The 27,667-nt window shown below is 39.0% G+C and overlaps 1 protein-coding gene across 1 annotated transcript; it reads left to right on the plus strand.

Moving 5' to 3' along the window:
* The first annotated feature begins 263 nt into the window (after positions 1-263).
* Positions 264-27,667, plus strand: LOC122010608 (glutamic acid-rich protein-like). The gene is made up of 3 exons (XM_042567125.1): positions 264-328; positions 384-690; positions 27,467-27,667. Exons 1-3 carry the CDS (start codon positions 264-266, stop codon positions 27,665-27,667), a joined length of 573 nt encoding a protein of 190 aa, XP_042423059.1.

The raw sequence follows: 27,667 nt of genomic DNA on the forward strand, positions 1-27,667 counted from the left end.
CACAACCAAGGAAGTTTGCTCCGGAAAGGATTAACTGCTGCTGGAGACCAGAACACCGCCGACACAATGACTCTACAACCAGAGACCACCATCCTCAATTAGCACAACCATTCCACCCAACACAGTGCTGCTCATGGTAGGACACGAAACAGAGCACAAAATCAAAAACTAAACCCTAAACCATCACCTTCAATCCCACTATCAGATTACTGTCGCTCGTTGTCGCCTTCTCCAACTCTCAGTTTCCGACGATCTAGGGCACCATGTCAACAGGGGCGGCGACACACAGTGCAGAGGACAAGAAGAGGGTGACAGAGGAGAGTAGAAGGTTAGCGTGCGACTCTGGATTTGGGAGGCGGCGATGCTGTTCGGCGTGTTTGCAGATCTCCACGGCAAGGAAACAATGCTAGGGCTTCGGGAAAGACAAAACAGTGGCCGGAGATCGGCGCGCGGCTCAGCGAAGTGGCGGAGCAAGGTGGCGCTGGGTGGGTGTCGGCGCGCAGAGGAGAAGGGAAGGGGAAAATCGACAAATCTGTGACTTTGCCGAGAGAAAGGAAAAGAGGCGAAGGCAGAGGGGAGCTAGGGCTCGGTGAGGAAAGGGAAGGAGATGAAAAGGATCGACTCAGGGACGAGGAGTGGCTTTGTACTCGAGGGGAGAAAGGAACCGACGAGGAGCTGTTCGGCTCGGAGGTTAGGGCAAATGGGCGTCGGGCTCGCGGGAGAGAAAGAAATGACGAGGAAGAGGAAAATAAAGAAAAAGAAATTTATAAAAATAAACATATCCTCGCTTAAATGGGTAGTCTAAACAGGCTTTTTCCGGACCCCGTTTTTATTCAAGTAAACTTGTCCATACGAGCTCCGAAAAATTCCCAAAAAATTTCTAAAATTTTTAGAAAATTCCCCTTATTATTATCTGCCCTTTTTCGATATTTTACATATATTATGCCTTAGTAGTAGATAAGGCAACATAATGTTGCTTTCTACTAAACCAGCTGACAAGTGATGGGCCAAGTAATTGACACTCACCACTTGTACTTTTACGATCTAGTTTACAACCAGCATGTCTGAGTCAGAATAACCTATAAGTTCAAAATTGGTTGTTCTAGGATACCAAATTCCTACATTTGAAGTTCATTTTAGATATCTGGAATTTTTTTTTACGTTAGTTAAGTGAGATTCTGTAGCACAGGTTTGGTACCTAGAAGACATACTTGTTAGCTAGAGCCCTAGAGCCAATCATTTGATGATTGTATTATGGACTTATTGTATCATATTTTTATTAATAAAGGTACTTGTTTGGTTATTATACTTACTTGTATTGGTGCCAAATAAGCTAAGTATAATAACGTCCTTGAGTAGAAGGTTCTTACCTATATCAATCGATTGGTTGAATCGATAGTGAGATGATATAGGGAACACTACTCTTAATCATTCCTAGTCGAGTATTAACATTCAGGGACAATGTTAATGTAATAAGACTAGCATGTAGGTCAACTCGATGACTTGATCTCACAAGTCATGGATATAGAGATATCAAGTTGACACATGGGTATACATTAGAGAATGTATACTGAATGACCCGCCATGAGAAAGTATCATGGATCGTTATATGAGTGTCATATACTTTCTCATGTGGCTATTAGTATGACTACTAGTCCTTAGACCTGAAGTCACCATAGATCCCTATATAAGGAGTTATGTACTTTGGTTTCGTCAAACGTCACCCGTAATTGGGTGAACTATAAAGGCGATTACTGGGTATATAACAAATTATGCAGAGGGATGTGAGTGATGTAGATGGGATCTATCCCTCCTATATGACGGGAGAGACATCGGTATTCTTGATAGAGTGAGACCACGAAGTGCACGACCATGCCCAAATGAGTCAATATAGGATATTGAGCTCATTTGATTTAGTGAGTCTACTTGGAGTTCAAGATTTAGATTGGTCAGAGGATGACACGGTCTATGCCTCACATTGACCAATCTAGATGTCTAGGATAGAAGGACACTTGTCATATATTGTGAGGAGTCACAATTAGTAGTCACAAGGTGATGTTGGATCTCAACATTCTTGTAACTTGGGTAGTAATGATATGTTGCTAGATACCGCTCATTACTTATGCTCCTAAATGGGTTTAGGGCATTGCCAATGTTACAAGAACATATAGGGTCACACACTAAGGACAATTAGATGGAGATTAGGTTCATATGATGAACCAAGAGGATTAGATTCATTTGATGAATCAAATTGGATTAAGAGTAATCCTAATTGGGCTAACTTGAGTTGGACTCAAGTGGATTCATGTATTCAATGAGTCTAATTTAGATTATGACTCATTAAATTAACTTAATTTAATGAATTAGATTCATTATATTAAGTTAGCTTGAATCAAATGGTTAGATTAGATCAACCATGGAAGAGATTTGGTCAAGTTTGACTTGACTTGAGAGGAAGATTAAAAGTCAAGTTTGACTTGACTTTATGCCATCTCATTTGTGAGTTGGCATTGATGTGGACCAATGATGTTACTCCACATCATCATGGGTGCCACCTCATGGAAGTTACAAAGCCATTTTCTTTAATAGCTTCACATTAATTGCACTTAATGCAATTTTTGGGAGTTACACTTTGAATATGGCCGGCCACTTTTGAATGGGGATGAAAATTGATTTTCCTCATTCAAGTGCATTATTCCTTCTTCTTCCTCTTGGAGCTCTCTCCCTCTCCCTCTCCTCCTCAACTTGGCTGAACCACACATAGGTGCTAGCACACCTTTTGTGTGGTTTTCTCCACCTACGTGTTCCCGTGGATACTTTTAGAGGAGTATCTATCTTGATACTCTTGAGATCCGGCACCGTTTGGACGAGCGGGAACGCGAAGGGCTTCGCTTCAAAGGTATAACTCATTTCATGTAGATCTAGGAGTAGATCTAAGGAGAAACTCGTACTCATAATTTAGTTTTGAAATCTTTTCTTCATACGAGATCCGTTGGCTAGGGTGGTTCGGGGTTTCCGCTACGTGAAAAAGCGGTTTTCGCGGCCCGAAAAACCCAACAGTGGTATCAGAGCCATGTGCGAAGTGAGTACAAGTTTAAATTAGTATTTTTGTGAAAAATATGCATACTGTAACATTATGTGAATTTCCTAATTTTTATGATTTTATGGGTATTTTTCTCGTAGAAGCGAAGCACAAGTGTTTCGACACTTGTAGGCTTCGACTATCGAGAAGAATTTTCCAAAACGGTAATGTTTCGACCCAAAATCTTTTGGGACAGCGGGCTAAGGCGCTCTTGGATCACTTAGGAGCAACTCGCAATGGTTAGATCACGGGTAGGGGTACTGCCCCTAACCCCGCAAGGGGATTTGCTTCACGATTGCGCCCGAAATCGCTAATCGGGACCGCCGGGAAAAATTTACTCATAAAATCTGTAAAATTATAAAAAAATTACTGAAAATTATGAAAAATATATAATTTTGAATTATATATTAATTTTGTGATAGTCATGGTCCAAATGACCCAAATTGGATTTGGAATTGTGTTGTAATTCATAATACAGCCTGCGTGCCGTTATGTGATGTGCATGCTGTATCTTATTTTTATTTATTTTATTTTTCGCGACCTGCGCGTCATGCCCTCTTTTTATTCTGGTTGTAAATTAGATTTAGACTCGAATGTAACTCGAGTTTCAAAATTGTAATGTAATTTTGAAGCGGTGGAAGGTCCACACGAGACGGAGTTACGAGGAGGGCGCGAGCAACACAAGGTGGTCAAAGGAAGAAGCTTGAGAAGCTGTTGACCTTAGGTTGACCATCCGATCTTCTCATTGGCTTGAGAAGATCGTAGTACGACCATAACACAATCACAAAATAATTTAATTAATTGCTTATATGTATGTGATGCATGTTTAATTAAGTAGTTAATTAGTGCCTAGCGATTAGATAAGATCTAAATCGTGCACATGATGCACCCCACGATTAGATTAGATCTAAATCAAGTATTTGATACGCATCATCATTTAGATTAGATCTAAATCATGTCAACTCTAATACCTACCGTGCCGTGATACCTACTACTACCTCGATCGCATGTAGTTGTTGAATCTGCCAAAGCATAACAACACATACTATCTTGGTAGGGTACGGAGGGACAATCTTGGTCCCACCTATCAACGCATGGGTGAGTATAACTCAATTAGATTGAGTATTCCTAGTTAACTCGGTTGGATCGAGTATAACTATAGGCATTCTTCCAACGGTTGGAAAGTTAGGTCAAAATCACATATATATTAACTCTCGGGCATATTAACCAAAGCTAACTCGAGTTTTAATATAAATGCGGATATTGATTCTATAAACAAGAGTTGCATAGAGATCTAATTGGTAATCGTTACCTACCGATCATACTAAGTCTTGGGCGTATTAGCCAAAGCTAACTCAAGGGTTAGTATGATGTGGATCTTGTCCCACATGAATTATAGAATTCAGTGGGAGCATCATTTAGTTAAAGGTCTAATTAAATGATTAAGAATATGATACTTATTTCTGCATTTATTTCTGTTGTAGAATTGCCATGACGTCGAACACGAACACCTTCTCCCTGCGATCTATCCTCGAGAAGGACAAGCTCAATGGAGCAAACTTCCTGGACTGGTACAGGAACCTGAGAATAGTTCTCACCCAAGAACGTAAACTGTATGTTCTGGAGCAGCCCATTCCGGAGGCTCCTCCTGCCAATGCCCCGCGAGCTGACAAAGATGCTTACAAGAAGCATCAAGATGACGCATTAGATGTGTCCTGTCTAATGCTCGCGACCATGAACTCTGAGCTTCAGAAGCAACACGAGTTAATGGGCACTTATGATATGGTTAAACATCTTCGTCAGCTGTATCAAGGACAAGCGAGGCATGAGAGATTTGAGATCTCAAGGGCACTGTTTCAGTGCAAGATGTCAGACGGGGCTCCCGTAGGCCCATATGTACTCAAAATGATTGGGTACATAGAGAACCTACAAAGGTTGGGGTTCCCTCTTGGCCAAGAGCTGGCTACTGACCTGATCTTGCAATCCTTGCCGGATAGCTACAGTCAATTCGTTCTAAACTACAATATGAACGAACTGCTTAGCATGTTAAGAACTGCTGAGCTAAACCTTAAGAAGGCTAAGCCCAACACTGTTCTGATGGTTTAGAAACATAAGGGCAAGGGCAAGCCCAAAGGCAAGGGAAAGTCCCAAGCCAAGGGCAAAGGCAAGGCACTGAATCCTAAAGGAGGGGTCGCCAAGGATGCTACCTGCTTCCACTGCGGTCAGACCGGGCACTGGAAGAGGAACTGCAAGGTATACTTGGAGGATCTTAAGAAGAAGCGAAGTGAGGCTTCCACTTCAGGTATATATGTTATAGAAGTCAATCTATCTATTTCTACATTATGGGTATTAGATACTGGATGTGCTTCTCACATTTGTACTGATGTGCAGGCGCTGAGAAATAGCAGGGCATTGACAAAGGGCGAGGTGGACCTACGAGTAGGCAATGGAGCACGGGTTACTGCTGTTGCTGTAGGGACTTACTGTCTATCTCTGCCCTTTGGGCTTATACTAGAGTTAGTCGATTGTTGTTATGTGCCTACATTAACTAAGAACATTATATCAGTTTCTTGTTTGGACAAGAAAGGTTTCTCGTTTACTATAAATAACAAATGTTGTTCTGTCTATTTAAACGATATGTTCTATTGTAGTGCACCTCTGATAAACGGACTCTATATTCTAGACCTTGAGAGCCTATCTATAACGTAAATACCAAGAGGTTCAAGTCAAATGACATGAACCAAACCTACCTCTGGCACTGTCGCTTAGGTCATATAAATGACAAACGCTTATCCCAGCTCCATAAGGATGGTTTGTTGGACTCATTTGATTTTGAATCATATGAGATATGCGAGTCATGCCTACGAGGAAAGATGACCAAGACTTCCTTTAGTGGGCACAGCGAGAGAGCAACTGATTTGTTAGGACTCATACATAGTGATGTATGTGGCCCTTTCAATGTTGCTGCTAGAGGCGGTTATAGATACTTCATCACATTTATTGATGACTTCAGTAGATATGGTTATGTGTACTTGATGACACATAAGTCTGAATCCTTTGAAAAGTTCAAAGAATTCAAGAATGAAGTACAGAACCAGCTTGGCAAGAGTATTAAGATACTTCGATCCGATCGAGGTGGAGAATACCTTAGCCATGAGTTTCGTGACTATCTAGCAGAGTGTGGGATCCTATCCCAACTCACTCCTCCTGGAACACCACAGTGGAATGGTGTATCCGAAAGGAGGAATCGTACCCTATTAGATATGGTGCGATCTATGATGAGTCACCACGCTCTTCCGACATACCTTTGGAGCTCTGCTCTAGACACGCACGCTTTTATACTCAAACGAGTTCCATCCCAGGCTGTGATAAAGACACCATATAGGATATGGACTGGGAGAGATGCCCAGGTGTCTTTCATGAGGATTTGGGGTTGTGAGGCTTACGTTAGACGTCAAGTCTCAGACAAGTTAGGACCTAAATCCGACAAGTGCTACTTTATAGGATATCCCAAGGAAACTAAGAGATATTACTTCTACATTCCCAGTCAGCACAAGGTAGTTGTGGCAAAGACTGGGGTCTTTCTAGAAAGGGACTTTGTTTCTAGAAAGACTAGTGGGAGCGCGTTCGATCTTGAAGAAGTTCAAGATACGAACAATAGCACTGATGCCTCGATGGAAATTGAACTGGAACCACAAAGTGTTGTGGATGATGTTGTTCCACAAGGAGTTGAGGAACAACAACCAGTTCAAGTAGACATACCTCTTCGCAGGTCTGATAGGGTACGTCGTCAGCCTGAGAGATACTCATTTCTCTTGTCTGACCATGATGACGTTATGCTCATAGAGGATGAGCCTACCACCTATCAGGAAGTTGTGATAAGACCAGATTCCGAGAAATGGCTAGAGGCCATGAGATCCGAAATGGAATCCATGTACACCAACCAAGTATGGATTTTGGTTGATCCACCTGAAGGGGTAAAACCCATTGAGTGTAAGTGGGTCTTTAAGAGAAAGACTGACATGGATGGACTTATCTATAAGGGTCACTTGGTAGCTAAAGGTTTCAAGCAGATTCATGGTATTGACTATGATGAAACCTTTTCTCCAGTAGTGATGTTTAAGTCCATTCGGATCATGCTTGCTATTGCAGCCTACCATGACTATGAGATATGGTAGATGGATGTCAAAACCGCGTTTCTGAATAGAAACCTGCTCGAGGATGTGTACATGACACAACCTGAGGGTTCGTAGATCCACAGCATACTAGCAGAGTATACAAGCTGCAAAGGTCCATTTATGGACTAAAGCAAGCTTCTCGGAGCTGGAATCTTCGATTCGATGATGCAATCAAACAGTTTGGTTTCATCAAGAACGAAGATGAGCCTTGTGTCTACAAGAAGGTTGTAGGGGACATAGTTGTCTTCCTCATATTGTATGTGGATGACATAATACTCATTGGGAAGGACATCCCTATGCTTCAGTCTGTCAAGACTTGGCTAGGGAGTTGCTTCTCAATGAATGACTTAGGTGAGGCATCTCGCATTCTAGGGATACAGATCTATAGAGATAGATCTAAGAGATTGCTTGGCCTAAGTCAGAGTACATATATTGACAAGGTACTCCTTCGGTTTGCCATGCAGAACTCCAAGAAGGGATTTCTGCCGATGTCACATGGCGTGAGTCTTTCGAAGACTCAAGGTCCCTCTTCTAGAGAGGAGAGAGACCGCATGGATCAGATCCCTTATGCCTCAGCCATAGGATCTATCATGTATGTCATGCTATGTACTCATCCTGATGTCTCGTATGCTTTGAGCATGACGAGTAGATACCAGTCAGATCCTGGTGAAAGTCACTGGATAGCGGTCAAGAATATTCTTAAGTACTTAAGAAGGACTAAAGAATATTTCTTGATATATGGAGGCGATGATGAGCTAGCTGTAAAGGGTTATAGTGATGCTAGCTTCCAGACCGACCAGGATGACTATAGATCGCAGTCGGGGTTCGTATTTTGCATTAATGGTGGTGCTGTCAGCTGGAAGAGTTCGAAGCAGGATACAGTAGCTGATTCTACAACAGAAGCCGAGTACATTGCTGCATCAGAGGCAGCAAAGGAGGCAAGTTCATCACTGAACTTGGGGTGGTTCCTAGCATTGCTGACCCCATTGAGCTCTATTGTGACAACAATGGAGCTATAGCACAGGCGAAGGAACCTTGCTCACACCAGCGGACCAAACACATACTACGGCGCTTCCATCTCATTCGAGAGATCATCGAGAGAGGAGATGTGAAGATTTGCAGAGTACCTACAGAGGCTAACATCGTAGATCCCTTGACCAAGGCTTTGGCACAGAGGAAGCATGATGGTCACACTAGGTCATTTGGGCTTAGAGCCTACACTGATTGACACTAGTGCTAGTGGGAGATTGTTAGCTAGAGCCCTAGAGTCAATCATTTGATGATTGTATTATGGACTTATTGTATCATATTTTTATTAATAAAGGAATTTGTTTGGTTATTATACTTACTTGTATTGGTGCCAAATAAACTAAGTATAATAACGTCCTTGAGTAGAAGGTTCTTACCTATATCAATCGATTGGTTGAATCGATAGTGAGATGATATAGGGAACACTATCATTCCTAGTCGAGTATTAACATTCAGGGACAATGTTAATGCAATAAGACTAGCATGTAGGTCAACTCGATGACTTGATCTCACAAGTCATGGATATAGAGATATCAAGTTGACACATGGGTATACATTAGAGAATGTATACTGAATGACCCGCCATGAGAAAGTATCATGAATCGTTATATGAGTGTCATATACTTTCTCATGTGACTATTAGTATGACTACTAGTCCTTAGACCTGAAGTCACCATAAATCCCTATATAAGGAGTTATGTACTTTGGTTTCGTCAAACGTCACCCGTAACTGGGTGGACTATAAAGGTGATTACTGGGTATATAACAAATTATGCAGAGGGATGTGAGTGATGTAGATGGGATCTATCCCTCCTATATGACGGGAGAGACATCGGTATTCTTGATAGAGTGAGACCACGAAGTGCATGGCCATGCCCAAATGAGTCAATATAGGATATTGAGCTCATTTGATTTAGTGAGTCTACTTGGAGTTCAAGATTTAGATTGGTCAGAGGATGACACGGTCTATGCCTCACATTGACCAATCTAGATGTCTAGGATAGAAGGACACTTGTCATATATTGTGAGGAGTCACAATTAGTAGTCACAAGGTGATGTTGGATCTCAACATTCTTGTAACTTGGGTAGTAATAATGTGTTGCTAGATACCGCTCATTACTTATGCTCCTAAATGGGTTTAGGGCATTGCCAATGTTACAAGAACATATAGGGTCACACACTAAGGACAATTAGATGGAGATTAGGTTCATATGATGAGCCAAGAGGATTAGATTCATTTGATGAATCAAATTGGATTAAGAGTAATCCTAATTGGGCTAACTTGAGTTGGACTCAAGTGGATTCATGTATTCAATGAGTCTAATTTAGATTATGACTCATTAAATTAACTTAATTTAATGAATTAGATTCATTATATTAAGTTGGCTTGAATCAAATGGTTAGATTAGATCAACCATGGAAGAGATTTGGTCAAGTTTGACTTGACTTGAGAGGAAGATTAAAAGTCAAGTTTGACTTGACTTTATGCCATCTCATTTGTGAGTTGGCATTGATGTGGACCAATGATGTTACTCCACATCATCATGGGTGCCACCTCATGGAAGTTACAAAGCCATTTTCTTTAATAGCTTCACATTAATTGCACTTAATGCAATTTTGGGAGTTACACTTTGAATATGGCCGGCCACTTTTGAATGGGGATGAAAATTGATTTTCCTCATTCAAGTGCATTATTCCTTCTTCTTCCTCTTGGAGCTCTCTCCCTCTCCCTCTCCTCCTCAACTTGGCCGAACCACACATAGGTGCTAGCACACCTTTTGTGTGGTTTTCTCCACCTACGTGTTCGTGTGGATACTTCTAGAGGAGTATTTATCTTGATACTCTTGAGATCCGGCACCGTTTGGTCGAGCGGGAACGCGAAGGGCTTCGCTTCAAAGGTATAACTCGTTTCATGTAGATCTAGGAGTAGATCTAAGGAGAAACTCGTACTCGTAATTTAGTTTTTGAAATATTTTCTTCGCACGAGATCCGTTGGCTAGGGTGATTCGGGGTTTCCGCGACGGGAAAAAGCGGTTTTCGCGGCCCGAATAACCCAACAAACTGTAAATAAAATGTCAGGTCGACTTACATTCAAGTATAGATGACTACCTATGACACTTCTATAGTATTCTAGGTCAACTGATTTTCCAGTTGGGTTATTATTTAAGATTGTGTTAGTTGCCATTGGAGTTTTTATTTCTTTGGTGTTTTCCATTCCAAATTTTTAAGTAATTCCTTAATATATTTTTGTTGGTAGACATAATTTTCTTCATTAGTTTGTTTAATTTGTAGACATAAAAAGTAAATTAGTTTACCTACTAAGCTCATTTTAAATTATTGTTCCACTAAGGTTATGAATTCTTATAAGAATTCTGAATTAGTTGAACCAAAGATTATGTTATCTACATATACTTAGGCTATAAATATATCTTGTTTGATTGACTTTACAAATAAGGTTGGGTCAATTTATCCTTAACTGAACCCTTTAGAAATAAGGTAGGATGTTAACCATTCACACCAGGCTCTAGGTGTTTGTTTAAGACCATACAAAGCCTTTTTAAGCTTAAAGATATAGGTACAATGATCTACACTCTCAAATCTAGGTTGTTGACATACATATACTTCTTCTTTTATTAGCCCATTTAAAAAGGTAGATTTAACATCCATTTGATAAAGTTTAAAATCTTTATGGGTTGCATAGCTAAGTAGCATTCTAATAGATTCAAGTCTAGCTACTGGGGCATAGGTCTCATCATAGTCAAGTCCCTTGACTTGACTAAACCCTTTAGCCACTAGTCTAGCCTTATTTCTAAGAATTGTTTCCATTTTCACTTAGTTTATTTCTAAAAACCCATTTTTTCTATTACCTTTTTATTATTAGGTGGTGGTACTATGTCCCAGACTTTGTTTCTTTCAAATTGGGTTAGTTCTTCTTGCATGGATATGATCCAGTCTGGGTCAAGTAAAGATTCTTCTATCATTTTGGGTTTAATTTTTGAGATCAAGGATATTTGACTTAAATTTCTAAAGGATGACCAAGTCTGAACTCTTAGGTCTGAGTCGCCAATTATTTGGTTAATTGGATGATTTGGGTTTACTCTTATGATTCTAGTAGGTTCATTCAGTTGAGGTTGATTTTCTTCTTCGTGACTTAGGTTTTCATTTGCTCCCCCTTGACTAGTGGTACCTCGAACAAATTTGATTGTTTGATTCTGGGTTTTTCCTAAGTTTTGGTTAAATTCTTCAAATTTTACATTTGAAGTTTCTTCAATTCTTAGTGTAACTTTGTTATATACTCTATAACTTCTACTGTTTAGTGAGTAGCCTACAAATTAAAGATTCAATTTTCTATTTTTGAGGTAAATTTTCCTAAGCATTCTCTTGTATTTAGTATATAGTCTGGACATCCAAATACTTTAAAGTATTTAATATTTGATTGTTTATTATAATAGAGTTCAAATGATGTCTTATTATGAATTTTGTTTATAGTTGTCATATTTTGTACATAGCAGGCTGTGCTAACAACTTTTACCCAAAACATTTTGGCAGGTTTCTTTCATTTATCATTGTCCTAGAGGCTTCAAGTAGAGTTTTATTTTTTCTTTCTACTATTCTATTTTTTTGGGGTGTTTTAGGGCATGAATATTCATGATGATAACCATTTTCAAGGTAGAATTGATTAAAGTTGTGATTTCTAAATTCACCTCCGTTGTCACTTCTGATTCTTTTAATTTTTTGGTCTTTTTCATTTTCAATTTGTTTACAAAAATTACTAAAGATTTCAAATGATTTATCCTTATTTTTTAAGAATTTTACTCAAGTAATTATAGAGTAATCATCTATTATTACTAGGTCATATAGACTTCCATTTATTGATTTGATCCCATGGCAGTCAAATAGGTCTAAGTGTAATAGTTCTAGTATTAAATTTGTTTGAAGTTGATTAGTTGATTTATGGGTAAACTTTGTTTATTTTCCTTGTTGATAGACATTACAAATTATTGAGTCCAAGTTAGGTAATTTTGGTAAGCCTCTAACTAATCAATTTAATTTACTTAGATTTCTAAAGTTTATATGTGACATTTTTCTATGCCATAACCAAATTTCTTCCTTTTGTGTTAAGTGACACTTGTGTGAGGAAGTGGTTAGGTTAATTACATAGATATTGTCTTTTCTAAACCCTTTTAGACTTATGGAAGGGTTATATCTAAGTGCTTAATTAGGCATTTAAAGGATAAGAACCTAACCTTATATTCAGAATCATAGAATTGACTAATGCTAAGAAGGTTGTATTTGAGATTTTCAACAAGTGATACTTTCTTAACAATAAAATCAGAGTTAAGTTCAATATTACCTACTCCAATTACCTTGAGTTTATTGTTGTTTCCAAAGGCAACCGTTCCTAAGTTTTTGTATGTTAACTGAGTGAACTTAGTGTAATCCTCCATTATATGTTTGAAGCAACCATTGTCCAATATCTACTTGGTTTCCTATAATAGGTAGGAGTTAATATCAATTTAGATTTGTTTTTTCAAATTTTAAGTTTAATTTTTAATTTTAAATGTTAATTTTAAGTTTAATTTTTAATTTTTAACTTTAATTTTAAATTTAATTTTTAATTTTAAGTTAAATTTTAATTTTAATTTTTAATTTTTAATTTTTAATTTTGCTTCTTAGTCATCTCATCCGATCTATATTTTCAATCAAGGAACCCTATGATTTTGTGAGATGAATTAAGTTCAATTTTAGGATTGAGTTTAACTTTGTATTAGATTCAGATTTAGTTTTGGGCTCAATAAGTAGACATTCTTTGGATAAACTTCTGGGCTATGGTGAATCACTTGGACATCATTAGAGTAACCATGCCTTCGGGGTTTTCCAAATAGTCCTATCCACTGAACTTAATACAAAATCTTGGTCTAACTAGTTAGGATCTGTAAGGGGCAGCTTCAGTTAGTTCCACTAAGCCAAATGCACCAGGTTGAAACCATATCTTCCTAAACATGTATAGACATAGTTTTCTTAATCTACTATCATCCAAAACTTCACCAGTACTTTTGTCAAGTTAAACTATTATCCCTATTTAGATTATTCCTAATTACCCTATCGGGTAAGTTATTATTTTGGAGGTGTTAACTAATTTGGAGTCTCCCCCTGAATTATTGAACATTTTGAGTTTAAGTTTTTGGTTTATGTTGATTACTTTTATAGTTATAGTATACTTGATTATAGTTTTTGTTTATATTATATTTATTTAAGTTAGGTTTAAATAATTTAGGGGGTTTCTTTTGTTTTGTATTCATTTTTGAAGTTTTAACTTTAGAATTTAAGGGAGAGTCTTTTGATTTATATAATAAATTTTATCTTTAGGTATATAATATTGATCGAGTCTTACTTGCGCGGTTAGACATACTTTAGGAACCGAGGCTTTACTTTGATTTTTTTTTTGGTTAACTAAAGATATAAAAGATTTGTTGGTTGAGCTGGGCCTATATTCGAGTCTGAACTTGTTGTACACAGCTCTTTGTGATCCAAGTATCATCTCGAGGTACTCGGATCTAGTTGTGAATTTTTCAAGTAATTCCTTTAGTTTAACTATTTCATTTTTCAATCTGAAATTATCATCTTCAAGTTTTGTAGCTTGAGTTGGGATTTCAGTTTAAATTGGTTCAATTATTGAGTTCAATTTTAATTGTTCATTAAGTTTATCATTTTCTTTTGTTAGTTCGTTTATTTTATTTTCATAAGTAGTTAATTTTCTATTCAAGCATGCAATGATCTTAAAGATCCTTTTATTTAAACTAAAATATATCTCATCGGAACCTTTGGAAATGAGTGCAGACTCATGGCTCGATTTGGGTTCGGATTCGTCTTTTGATTCACTCTCCGATTTTGGACCGTGCGCCATTAGTGTGAGGTAGTTGGAGTGCTTCGGTTCTCTGCCATATGATTCATCTCCGGATGATTCGTCCCACGTTGCTTTGAGGGTCTTCTTCTTTTTCAGATTTGAGCAGTTGGTCTTGTAATGCCCCTTCTTGTTGCATCCAAAGCAGGTCACGTTCTTATTATTAGAGTTGGAAGTGGAGTTGATCTTCTGCAAGTCTTTGCTGGTGAAGTTCTTGTTTCTCCTGGTGAATATTTTTCTTACCAAGTTTACCAAGTATTCTTCATCATATGAGTCTGGGTCAGACTCGTCTTCAGGTTCTAGCTTGGATTTGGACTTATCTTTTGATGATCCTGTAATAAGAGCAAGACCTTTCTCGGATTTAGCGTTAGTCTGTTCGTGCAGTTCTAGTTCACAAAATAATTCATCTAGTTTTAACTTTGACAAGTTCCTCAAAATCCAATAGGCATCCACGATGGAAGCTCACAGTGCATTTCGAGGAAATGCGTTTAAGGCATACCTTATCAGGTCCCAATTTTCTAATTGATGGTCGATTGTGTGGAGTCAGTTGAGGATATCTTTTATCCTCACGTGCAGCTGACTGGCAGTCTCACCTTCCTGCATTTTGACATTAAATAATTTATTTAAAAATAAACCTCTCTTTGTTACCTTGGTGTCACTGGTTCCTGTAAGGGATCGATGGCCGACTAGAAGGGGGGTTGGATAACTAGGCCACCCCCAACTTCGATTCTTCTCTATAAGGTTAGTTACGCAAGCGGAATACGAAAACTAAAGCAATGAAAATAAACAAGTAAGAGCATAAACGCTAACAAGATTCCTTTACGTGGTTCGGAGATTGCTTGCTCCTACTCCACGACGTGTCCTTGAGGTGGGCGAACCCTTGATCCTTCGATGGATCAATCCTCGGCAATCTCCGGCTAGAGCTTACTCCTTCTTGGTGGAGTACAACCTCTCACAAGGTTCTCTTCCTCTTACAAGATGAACTTAGGTTTAGGAGGAAGAGAGTAGGCTTGGAAGCTTTGGGCAATGACAAGGAGTGATTCAACAATAATCAGTAGTCTCCTTCAAGCCCCAAAACTTCCTATAAATAAGAGGAGAGAGTTGATCATCATATCAACTCATCTCGGCACTAGTCGACTGGCAAAACCATCAGTCGATTGGTGCTACCGTTGGAGGTAGCCAACGGCTACTTTGCAGCACCAACGATCTGCCAACGGTCATTTACCAGTCTACTGCTAAAACTAGCAGTCGACTGGTAGCTGTTTGCTGAGCGAACAGAATGATTTTGTTCGCTGCCATTCGACCGAGCAGTCGACTATGTAGTCGATTGCTAAGACTGCACATACACACTTATCCTCTCCAGAGTTGCCCTTGAAGTCCTCTTCCTCAGCCTTCGTCCCTCAGATGCACCCGAGCTCGCGGCTCCTCTCCGTGCCATCCTTCACGTTGCCTTGTAGCCCACTTCCCTCGGCTCCACTCCGTTGCTCCTCGTCCGGCGGTCTCTCGGATGCCTTCCACACCATCCTTCACCGACTCAAGGATCTGAGCCCTAGGATGAGCTTCCCAAGCTTAGTTGCACCAAGCTCCTCATGTGTGTTTCACCACTCCATTGCTCCTTCACGTTGCCTTGAAGTCCACTTCCCTCGGCTCCACTCCGTTGCTCCTCGTCCGGCGGTCCCTCGGATGCCTTCCACACCATCCTTCACCGACTCAAGGATCTGAGCCCTAGGATGAGCTTCCCAAGTTTAGTTGTACCAAGCTCCTCATGTGTGTTTCACCAAGTCCTGCAAGACTCAAACACACATATGTAAGCCTAACTTAAACTCTTTGACACACACATCAAAACCATGATCGTACCGATCAAACTTAGGTCGATTGCATCAATAATCTCCCCTTTTTTGATGTGTGGTAATACGTTTAAGTTAGGCATTAATAACAACATGAAAATTAAAAGCAATATGTAAACATGAAGCATAATTCCCAAGCTCCCCCTTAACATATGCTCTTCAACCTTAATTTTCAAGTTTTGCACTCAATTATGTTTCTAACTTAAACCTTCCCATTTCTCCCCCTTTGACACCATCAAAAAATTGTACCAAACATATACACATACCAAGGTATCAATGTGGACTTAAAATTTCCCAAAATCAGCGCTTGACAATGCTGGAAAACAGGTACCAGTCGACTGGCATCTGTTGCAGTCGACTGGCACATTACTAAGCTGAATTTCAGCCTTCCGAAGTCAACTTCAGAAATGCATAAAAAAATTCGAGAAAATTCGAAAAATCATAAAATTTTGAACACATATTTATTATAATGTTCTTTAACAAGGAAAAATATGTTTCCATGAAAATTCATCATATTTTTGAAGTTTTGATAAAAACTCAAACACCTTGAAAAACACTCAAGTTTGTATCAAATTAAACCCTAGTTTTGAATTCATATGTTTCAAAATAACTATCCACTACAAATAACACATAGAATTGTTTTCAAAACATTTGAAATATCCAACTATGTTCTATGGGCAAGATGCCCATTAATTAAACATTTGCTTTCCCCATAGTTGACCTATGATCACTAAAAATTGATACATTTCATAACTCATCAAAATGCCATAAGCATATGTGAATTATTTGTATTATCCTATCATCTCACATTTATGGTTAGAAAATAGTGCAAGTCATTGTGAGATAAAGGTAACCTCTACTTACCCCTCTTGATCATGAATTTCTATCAAGGCTAGCCAAATATTTTCCCCCTTTAAGGTCTCAAGTCAACCATTTATTAAGGATTTGAATTATGATTTCCATGGTTGACTTGACATAAAATCCTCTAACCCTTGAGGATTGATTTTGGCACCCAATAGAAATTCTTTCTAATTGGGTTAACCAAATATTCCTTAGGGATCCATTTTCTATCTATGGTCTTGGTTTTTGATTGCCCTTAGCAAGTAGACAATGGTAGGTCTTTTCATTGTTTGGTTCATTGTATCCTAACCCGTTTTTCTTAAAACTTGCCCTTTGGCTCCCAATTATCATGTTTAGTGTTTTGAATCCAATTTCAAATTTTCTAAGGGAATTTGTAAGGTATTCTACCTTTTCCCTTAAAACCTTATTTTCTTCTTCTAAACATGAATCATTTGAATTAGTAGAAGAAGCATGCATATCATCATCCCTAATAGACATGGATTCTAATTTTTCTTTAAGCATGCAAATGTCATTTTTCAAGGTTTTATTTTCCCTTTTTTCCTTAACAAATCATCATTTGTACTTTTAATGATCTTAATTAAAACATGAGGAGGAAGATTGTATACCTCACTTACCGAGATGTCCGAATCCGAAGTTTGCCCTCCCCCTTCACTTGAGCTCCCTTCTTCATCTTCACTTGAGCTCCTTCCTTCTTCTTATTTGGATGAGGTGGAGGCTACATCATCAATTCCCATTAGAGCAAAATGGGAAACATGGTGCTCTTCTTCCTCCGATGACGATGGATCATCTCATGTTGCTTTTAGGTTTTTGACTTTCTTCCCTTTTTATTTTGACTTCTTCTTATCTTCCTTCTTCTTTAAGAGGGGGCAATCATCTCTTATGTGTCCTTCTCCTTGACAATTGTAGCAAATGACCCTCCTTGTTCTACTTTTGCTTCTTTAGTTTTTCTTGACATGAGATTTGTTAGTTGAAAACCTTTTAAATGCTCTTCTCATTTTTCTTACCATATATGCCTCTTGATCGCTATCCATTGAGGCACTTGATTCTTCGGAGTCAGAGGATGGTAGAAATGAAGATTTCTTCTTCTTTCCCTTTCCCTTGTTTACCACAAGGGCTACTCCTCTTGATCTATGAGCTTCTCCATCTAATCCTTCAACTCTTGTTTTGTGAAGCTCCATTGTTGAGAAGAGTTCATCTAGAGAGGATTTCTCTAGGTCCTTTGATATATAGTATGAATCTACAATAGAGCTCCAAGTTGTGGTTCTTGGGAAAGTATTTAGGGCTTTCATCATCATGTCTCGATTTGAAAGTGTCTCATCTACACTTGTTAGTCCATTAATAATTTCCTTAATTCTAGAATGTAAAATTGATACCTTTTCTCCTTTTTCAAGCTTGATATTGTTGAGTTGAGTTCGAAGGAGGTCTCTTTTTGCCAATTTTGCTTCTGATATCCCTTCATGAAGCTCCACTAGCTTTTCCCACAAGTCTTTGGCACTTGTATAGTTTTCAATTCTTGTTACTTCTTGTTGTGGAAGAACATGTAGTAGGTGATGCATTGTCTTGAAATTTGCTAGATGCTCTTCTTTTTGCCTTTTGGTCCATCTTGTTATGTCGATTGTCTCATTGCGTTCATCCTTGGGCTCTTCAAAACCACTTTTCATGATTAGCATAATGTCAAAATCGGTTTTGAAAAATACCTCCATTTTCTTCTTCCACCAAGAGAAGTCTCCTTCGAATTTGGGTGGATGAATATTTGAGCCGGCCATTTTGATGAAGTGCTCTTCTTGGCGATTAGTCCGTTGAAGAGCGTCCTTGCTCTGATACCACTTGTAAGGGATCGGTGGCTGACTAGAAGGGGAGTTGGATAGCTAGGCCACCCCCAACATCGATTCTTCTCTACAAGGTTAGTTACGCAAGCGGAATACGAAAACTAAAGCAATGAAAATAAACAAGTAAGAGCACAAACGCTAACACGATTCCTTTACGTGGTTCGGAGATTGCTTGCTCCTACTCCACGACGTGTCCTTGAGGTGGACGAACCCTTGATCCTTTGGTGGATCAATCCTTGGCAATCTCCAGCTAGAGCTTACTCCTTCTCGGTGGAGTACAACCTCTCACAAGGTTCTCTTCCTCTTACAAGATGAACTTAGGTTTAGGAGGAAGAGAGTAGGCTTGGAAGCTTTAGACAATGACAAGGAGTGATTCAACAATAATCAGTAGTCTCCATCAAGCCCCAAAGCTTCCTATAAATAAGAGGAGAGAGTTGATCATCATATCAACTCATCTCGGCACCAGTCGACTGGCAAAACCATCAGTCGACTGGTGCTACCGTTAGAGGTAGCCAACAGCTACTTTGCAGCACCAATGGTCATTTACGAGTCGACTGCTAAAACTAGCAGTCAACTGGTAGATGTTTGCTGAGCGAACAGAATGCTTCTGTTCATTGCCAGTCGACTGAGCAGTCGACTGCTAAGACTGCACATACACACTTATCCTCTCCGGAGTTGCCCTTGAAGTCCTCTTCCTCGGCCTTCGTCCCTTAGATGCACCCGAGCCCGCGGATCTGTTGGATTGTGAAGTTTCGATAGAGGGGGGGGGTGAATATCGATTACAAAAATTCCGATAAGAGTAAGCGCATCGGAAAAGAAAATCAATGCTAACACAGAACCAATTTTACTTGGTTCGGAGTCTGTGTCGACTCCTACTCCAAGGCCTGCACATGAGGGTGCTTTCGATGGGCAATTAACTAGCAATTCGATAACTATTACAAACTAATACAGGAACGCTAATGAAAAACAAAGTAAAGCTATACCAACAGAAGAAGAAATTAGAAGAACAACATTGTCGGAACTTCGCAGCGTTGCAGGAGCGTAGGAAAGCAGATTCTGAGCTGTTGTTGAAGCTTTGCCTCTGCCCCTTCTTTTATATAAAGCTCGGGGCACCCTGGATCCCTTCCGGGTGCCATGGTGAGATGTGACAGGTCCAACCAGTGAGCTCCACGTGGCGACGCCGTGTTTGGATAAATTTTGCCTCTCGGGCGCCCAGATATCGGGCGCCCGGATCCCCTCCGGGTGCCCGGACCACCTTTTTCCAAGGAGCATCTTTCCTGCAAAACAAGGTTAGTCCGAGGCAAATTTATAAATTATAACCTGCAAAACAGAGTGTTAGTTCAGTTTATAGTTTAGCAAAAAGAGTATGACTTAGATTTCGTCTTTTCGAGACCGGAATCTAGTCACGATCTCGACTTAGATATCCGAAATGGATCTAAGTCGGATCGATGCCTAATGTTCCCTTCCCGGGAATGCGTCCTCACAGTCACTCCCTTCGAGTGACTTACCTTTACTCACCTACCAGACGTCCGGTCAGCCCTTCGACCCGTCTGGACTTCTCGCCAAGCGTCCGGTCAGCCCGTCGACCCGCTTAGACTTCTCGCCAAGCGTCCGGTCAGCCCGTCGACCCGCTTAGACTTCTCGCCAGCTATCCGGTCAGCCCGTCGACCTAGCTGGACTTCTCGCTAAGCGTCCGGTCAGCCCGTCGACCCGGTTAGACTTTGTGCCAGCTATCCGGTCAGCCCGTCGACCTAGCTGGACTTCTCTGCACACTCGATCAGAGTGTTAGATCACGACAAACCTAACTTAACCTGATTTATCATTCATCAAAATCTGAGTTAGACCGTTAGTGCTAACCGCACTAACACGGCTCCTCTCTGTGTCATCCTTCACGTTGCCTTGAAGTCCACTTCCCTCGGCTCCACTCCATTGCTCCTCATCCGGCAGTCCCTCGGATGCCTTCCACACCATTCTTCACCGACTCAAGGATCCGAGCCCTAGGATGAGCTTCCCAAGCTTAGTTGCACCAAGCTCCTCATGTGTGTTTCACCAAGTCCTGCAAGACTCAAACACACATATGTAAGCCTAACTTAAACTCTTTGACACACACATCAAAACCATGATCGTACCAATCAAACTTGGGTCGATTGCATCAACAGTTCCTTCGCGCAGTTCTATTAGCTTGTCCCAAAATTCCTTTGTGTTTTCATGTGGGCCGACACGGTTCAACTCTTCTTTTGTTAGCCCGCACTGAATTGTGTTGAGAGCTTTGAAGTCAATCTACGTTTTTTTCTTCATTTCCAGATTCTAATGTTCCGGGTCCATTGGGATTCCGGCATTATCGACTGGAGCCTTGCAACCTCTGGTGATGCTGAACCACTGGTCGAAGTCGGTCTTAAGGTACACCTCCATCTGCTTCTTCCAGTAAGGGAAGTCGTCACCATTGCATAGGGGAGGACAAACGGTGCTGTATCCTTTAAGTTGTGCCATTTCACAACTATAGAAAAAAAAGCTAAAAGAGGTACCAAGACTTGGTCTTGGATTAGCAGTGTTTGAGATATATAAAAAAGTATAGAAAAATTTGAGAGGTGTTGCACCAATCTCAAATTAAAATCGAAAAAAAAAATTATCCGAACAGGTAAAGTTTTACCAATTCAAATAGAGTGCGAACAAAAAATCTAAAAATGATTCCCCCGGCTTGATTGGTGGTTGCACCAAATCAGAGTAAAACCTGCTCTGATACCACTTGTTGGATCGATTACGCACGTGAGAGAGGGGGGGGGGGGTGAATCACGTGATTTTCAAAAATTCTTTTTTTAACATTTTTTTTAAAAAATAGAGTGCGAATGCAGCGGAAAAGAAAAACATGAAAAGCTGACACTAGAGGAACACAAGCGGTTTACTTGGTTCGGAGCCTTCGACGACTCCTACTCCAAGACCTAGGTCCTGTAGATCTAACGATGGGTAATTCACTATGAACCTCTTCCGGTACCTCCGGAAGAGGAAATTGAAGTACAAGGAAAGTTAGAACAAGTGTAACACCCTGCACTTATCCTTTTTGCAGTATTTAATTACACAAAAAAATTAACCGACACTTTAGGGATCGAAGTTGGAGCTCTCATGTCGATGTCAGTTTCTGGCCACGATCGGAAGTCCTCGGATCAGTCGTCAGACACAGCAACTTTGTAGTAGAGTCGTAGTAGGAGCCCAGAGTAATCGGAATCTCAAAAGAATGCGTAGTAGCTCGTATGGTAGTTGTTGTAGGTTGCTTGGTCGATCCTGCCTTATATAGGCTGGGGAAGGCGCCTTCCATAGCCATGGAAGGCACCTCCAATAAGGCAAGTTTTATCCCGAATAGTCCGACACTTATCTGTTGCGTATCAAAATTTATCCTGTGGAAGACACCTTTCATAGCCATAGAAGACGTTTTCTATGAACAATACGAAGGCGCCTTCACTACTTGAAGGTGCCTTTAGACATTGTTCATCCAAAGGTAATTTTATTCCCTGCAAAACAATGTTAGTCCAGAAATATCCTACAAAATAAGTATTAGGACAATTTAATAATAATGCAGAGTAGTAATTAGTTCATGTCTTCCTAGGACCAAGAACTAGTCAAGGTCTCACATTAGGGATCCCAAATGGACCTAAACTGGACCGATGTCTACTGCCCCCCAACCAGGACACATCCTCACTTGGTCACTCTCCTCGAGTGACTTACCTTAACTTACCAGTTTGCCAGATATTCGGTCATCCCGTCGGCCTGTCTGGACTTCGTGCCAGCTATCCGATCGGCCCGTTGACCTAGCTGGACTTCGTATCAACTATCCGGTCAGCCCGTCGACCTAGCTGGATTCCATACCAGCTATCCGGTCGACCCGTCAACCTAGCCAGATTTCGTACCAACTATCCGGTCGGTCCGTCGACCTAGCTGGATTTCCTGCACACTCAATCAAGTGGTTAGATTACGATAGAACCTAACTTAACTTACTTGTCATTTATCAAAACTTGGGTTAGACCGTTAGTGCGAACCGTACCAACATGAACTCCTTACAACATTAGAAATCCATAGGAATTGGAGCGGACGCAATTAGAGCTCTGTAGGTCCATGAGTGAATTTTGATCAAAATCCACTTATGGACCAAGAGAGCTCCGATTGCGCCCATTTCAGTTCCTATGAATTTTTGATGTTGCAAGAAGTTCAAATATGCTATTCATTATTTTTTTAACTTTTAGAAGATATTAAAATATAATAAGAAATAATTAGCAAAAATCCCTACATATTGGGCCTGATATGAATCATATTAGGCCCATGTTAGGCCTGATATGATTCCAAATTAGGCCCAACGTGGGCATTATATGATTCTATATTAGGCCTACGTTGGGTCTGATATAGAATCATATCATGTCTACGTTAGGCTTAATATGAATCATATCAGGCAGACGTATTGGGATTTTTATTGATTCTTCCTGATTAAATTTTAAGACCTTCCAGAAGCTAAAAATATAATGATGCTCAATAAAAATATTTTTTAAAAAATCAAATATCAGTAACAATTCAATTTGTATTTACCACCTACATGATGTGATTTTAGATCTGACTAAAGACATAATTCACACAAATTACATCTCCAATCATAAAAAAATCCTTTGTATAAAAGTTAGGCATACCTATCAGCAACTTTGTAAAGAAGAAAAATTTTCCCACTTGCATCACACACAATTACAGCCATTCTCTTCCTTTAGCTTTTGAATTCAAATAGATTAAGAATCTTGAACTTCCTTTGTCAGAATAAAATATCAAGTTGCCAAGATCTTCATAAAAAAGGAAACTTGTCTATTAAAACATATAAACTGAATTGTTACCTCTCTATAAGATCTTCGAAAGATGAATATTTCTCCATAATGAATATAATAGATTGAGTCCTCTTACAAAATTCAAAGCTAAAATCCCTTGCAACAACAAGAAATGTAGCTTCATCTGGTGATTCTGCTTCATAAGTAAAGCCACTAGTTTTCTCATCTGGTTCAGGAATTGCACTGTGACATAATGCAAGGATTCTGAAGAACAAAAGAATGGTGTTAGCTATGGGTTCCTTCGCTGAATTTTCATACATAAGTATGTTATCTTCAAAACTAAAACCTTTAATTACAGGTTTTCTTGGATTATCACTTTTGAAATTTATTAGGCTCAATGTATAGGGATTTTTGTTGATTTTTATTATTATATTTTAAGACTTTCTAGAAGTTAAAATAAATAATGGATAGCATATTTGAACACCTTACAACATCAGAAATACACAGAAATTGAAATGGGAACAATTGGAGATCTCTGGCTCCATTAGTGGATTTTGACCATTGCTTATTTTGACTTCTAGAATGTCTTAAAATATAATAAGAAAGAATCAGTAAAAAAAACCTCCTCGTTGGGCCTGATATGAATTATATCAAGCCTAACGTGGGCCTAATATGATTCATATCAGGCCCATGCATGAGAATTTTTGTCGATTCATCATTATTATAATTTTACACTCCTTAGAAGCTGAAATAAATAATTGATCAGTTTCTGTCAATTTTTAGGGTTACAAATAGTTTAAACATGTTATTTATTGATTATTTGACTTTTCTAAATGTATTAAAATGTTATAAAAAAATTAACTAAACTCTAAATGTTGTGGGTCTGATATAATTTATATATCAAGCCTATGTTATGCATACACACGTGCAAAAAAAAGAGAGGAAAGAGAAGAGAGGAGAGGAAAAATAAGATTGGTTGCATGCATAAGAGATAGGAAATAGAAAAGAGAGTGAGAAACTACAAAGAAAAGATAAAAGTCAAATTTGTTAGAAGGATAAAATAGAATATGTACTTAAAAATGTGTGTTCTTTGGTAAATATTAAAGTAGTATGCGCCTTTTAAGTAAATTTAGAAATCTACATACGTCCTTTAGTAAATTACCAAAGATTCTTTCGTCAGATGAGAGAACTTACTGAAAACCGAACAAAAGCACAAAGCAAAACTTTTTATCCCTTGTTGATCAACATCTTCAAAACTGAAACTAATGAATATGGCCAAAAAAAATTGAAACCAATGAATGATGATTTTAGTTAGTCCTATGGTGATTATTTCGTAAATTTAGAAATCTACATGCGTCCTTTAGTAAATTACCAAAGATTCTTTCGTCAAATGAGAGAACTTACTGAAAACCGAACAAAAGCACAAAGCAAAACTTTTTATCCCTCGTTGATCAACATCTTCAAAACTGAAACTAATGAATATGGCCAAAAAAAAATTGAAACCAATGAATGATGATTTTAGTTAGTCCTATGGTGATTAATTCGGTTCCAAAGAATTTTTCCATCGGCCATCAAGGTAAATCAGAAAGCACTCACAATGGGCAGCCCAGAATCTCAGCATCCTTTGGTTGCGTGCCTCATTTGGAGGAAAAATTCTTACAAATTCGTCATAGTTATGGATCAAACCGTGGGTATCTGGGTACAATCTGGATGTCCCGCCGCTGCACCATAGCTCGAGGACAAACTGAAACCAATGAATGGTGGCAAAAAGTGACTACGCTCACCCCCAGCACTCCCGCCAACCCATCCTAGGGCCAACACGGAGGAGGTAAATCACGGATGACTACTAGCCTCTGGAATAGTGGCTGAAATGAAGCCAATGAATGTGGCAAAAGGAAAATATACTCGCTTCCAGTGCCCCCGCCAGCCCGCCCAGGACCAACACGGAGGAGATAAATCATGGTGACCGAGAAGACAAGTGGCAGGTGGGGTGAGTTTACACAGATTATAGAGATTTATGCCCCGCTAGCCCTGAGATTCAACCCCAAGATCCCATGTGGCAATCAACCTGTCACTTACAAACTCAGCTAAACCCGTTGAGGCGAACTGAAATCAATGAATGTGGTAAAAAGGCCAATATGCTCGCCCCAGCGCCCCCGCCAGTCTGCCCTAGGACTAACACGGATGACGTAAATCATGGTGAATGAGAAGGCAAGTGACGGGTGGGGTAAATTTACACAGGTTATAGGGATTTACGCCCCGCCAACCCAGCGATTCGACCCCAAGACCTCATGTGACAATCAACCTACCACTTACCAACTCAGTTAAGCCTGTGGGGGCAAACTAAAACCAATGAATGAGTGAAAGAGAAGAGAGAAAGAGAATAAGAGAAGAGGAGAGAGAGAATATGACATTTGATTCAATCATGAGTAATAGGAGTGAAATTAAAAATGAGTTTTGGCAATTTGAAAAATCAGTTTGATGAAATGATAGAGAGAGCAACCTTACACATCCAATATATTTTCCAAAACACTTATCCAAAATATTTTTAAAATTTAATTTCAAAATTCCTAAATTTTAATTTTTACCATAAAATTTGCCATAAATACGAACCTTGTGGCAAATTGTTGCCATATTTTTTTTTTTATTTCATGGCACATTTTGTGATGAATTTAGAATTTGTGGTAAATTTTTCCATGAAAATTAAAATTTGTGACAAATTTGTCACGAAAATATTTCGTCATAGAAGCATACTTATACACAATTTCTCCTCTCCTCGTTTCACTCACACTTAGACAAATTTTTTGGATTTCTCTCAAGCATTAGAAGATTTGCAAAGGGTGATGGACACGGGTGCGGATCTGAAAGGTAATTTTTCTCTTGGTCGCAGGATGTAAATTTGATGGCTAGACCAACAGATTTGTGCAGATCTAACAGTCGTGCAGATCTGAAGGTCGAATTACCACCGGATCTATATCCTAGAGGGAAAATCCGACGACTAGTCCGTTGGATCTATCCTGCGCAACCCTATGGGGTGTGGCCCATGCGCGTCCTAGTTGTGTGATGGGGGCATTGCCCCTTGCGCGACCGGGCCGTGTGATGAGGGACCATGTATACATAGATACTTAACTAGTCAGGAATGGCAAACAACCCTCATATTTATTTTACTAAATTATACAAAAGTAACATCATATTTTGAATTACTATATATTTGTTATTTTATGTATTTCTTATGTTGTAAATTGTTTATGTTATATTTTTTTTATGGTAGGATTTTTTAAAACGTATATTCTGAACTTTCGACACATGAGTTTGATCGTTTCTATAATCAAGAATTTGTACTATGGTTCAAAAAAATATGTAAGTAGACTATAAATTATTTAAATCTCAACTTTCAAATATATTTATTTGACTTTAGGTTCATAATAATCAAGTTCACGTTGAGCAAGAATTTTTAATCCATCTGTCATGAGGTCTAAAATCAATGATACGAACATATTTCATAATGGATATAATTCTTACACTCAATAATATGGAATGGAAAAACTACGATGAATAGTGAGGTTTGTTTTCAGTCATCCATTGATGAAATTGTAAGAAATTATTTTTATGATTTATTGAATGAAATTATAGTGGTATAGTATCCTGAACCAGAATTGCAAGTTATTTTTTTTATATGTCGCTAGTTTAATCTTGTCAAAAGGATGAAGGTGCATCCATTATTTAATTTGATTGAAATAAATTATAAGAAATTGTACAAGAGATATGAATTATTTATGTTGGCACAATAAGTATTTGAAGCATTTATGTTTCATATCTTAGTTTGAAACATGACAACATTGATTAGTGAGTTGTTTGTAAAATGAAAGTATGAAAAAAATTAAGGAACATTGGAAATATATAACATATTAAGAAAAAAAAGTTGCGAACACATTTTAGATCGAGGAATACAATATTCCAAAGTTACTGGATCCTAGTGGAGTAACGATAGACGTGGTTGCAAATGAAATTCATGAGGATGATGATAAGGAATCTAATTTTGAGACAGATGATGAGGATGCGAATGAGGAGGAGGAGGATGATGATGTTGAAGAGTCTGATGATAAAGATGAGAATGATAATGAGGACTTTGATTTTTGA

The sequence above is a fragment of the Zingiber officinale genome, chromosome 8A (genome assembly GCF_018446385.1).
Source record: "Zingiber officinale cultivar Zhangliang chromosome 8A, Zo_v1.1, whole genome shotgun sequence".
Classification (NCBI taxonomy): domain Eukaryota; kingdom Viridiplantae; phylum Streptophyta; class Magnoliopsida; order Zingiberales; family Zingiberaceae; genus Zingiber; species Zingiber officinale.

Coding starts and splice junctions, on each gene's coding strand:
- LOC122010608 (XM_042567125.1), top strand. CDS start 264: ATGTCAACAGGGGCGGCGACACACAGTGCAGAGGACAAGAAGAGGGTG. Junction 329..383: donor GTGACAGAGGAGAGTAGAAG/GTTAGCGTGCGA, acceptor GCGTGTTTGCAG/ATCTCCACGGCAAGGAAACA. Junction 691..27,466: donor AGGAGCTGTTCGGCTCGGAG/GTTAGGGCAAAT, acceptor AACACATTTTAG/ATCGAGGAATACAATATTCC.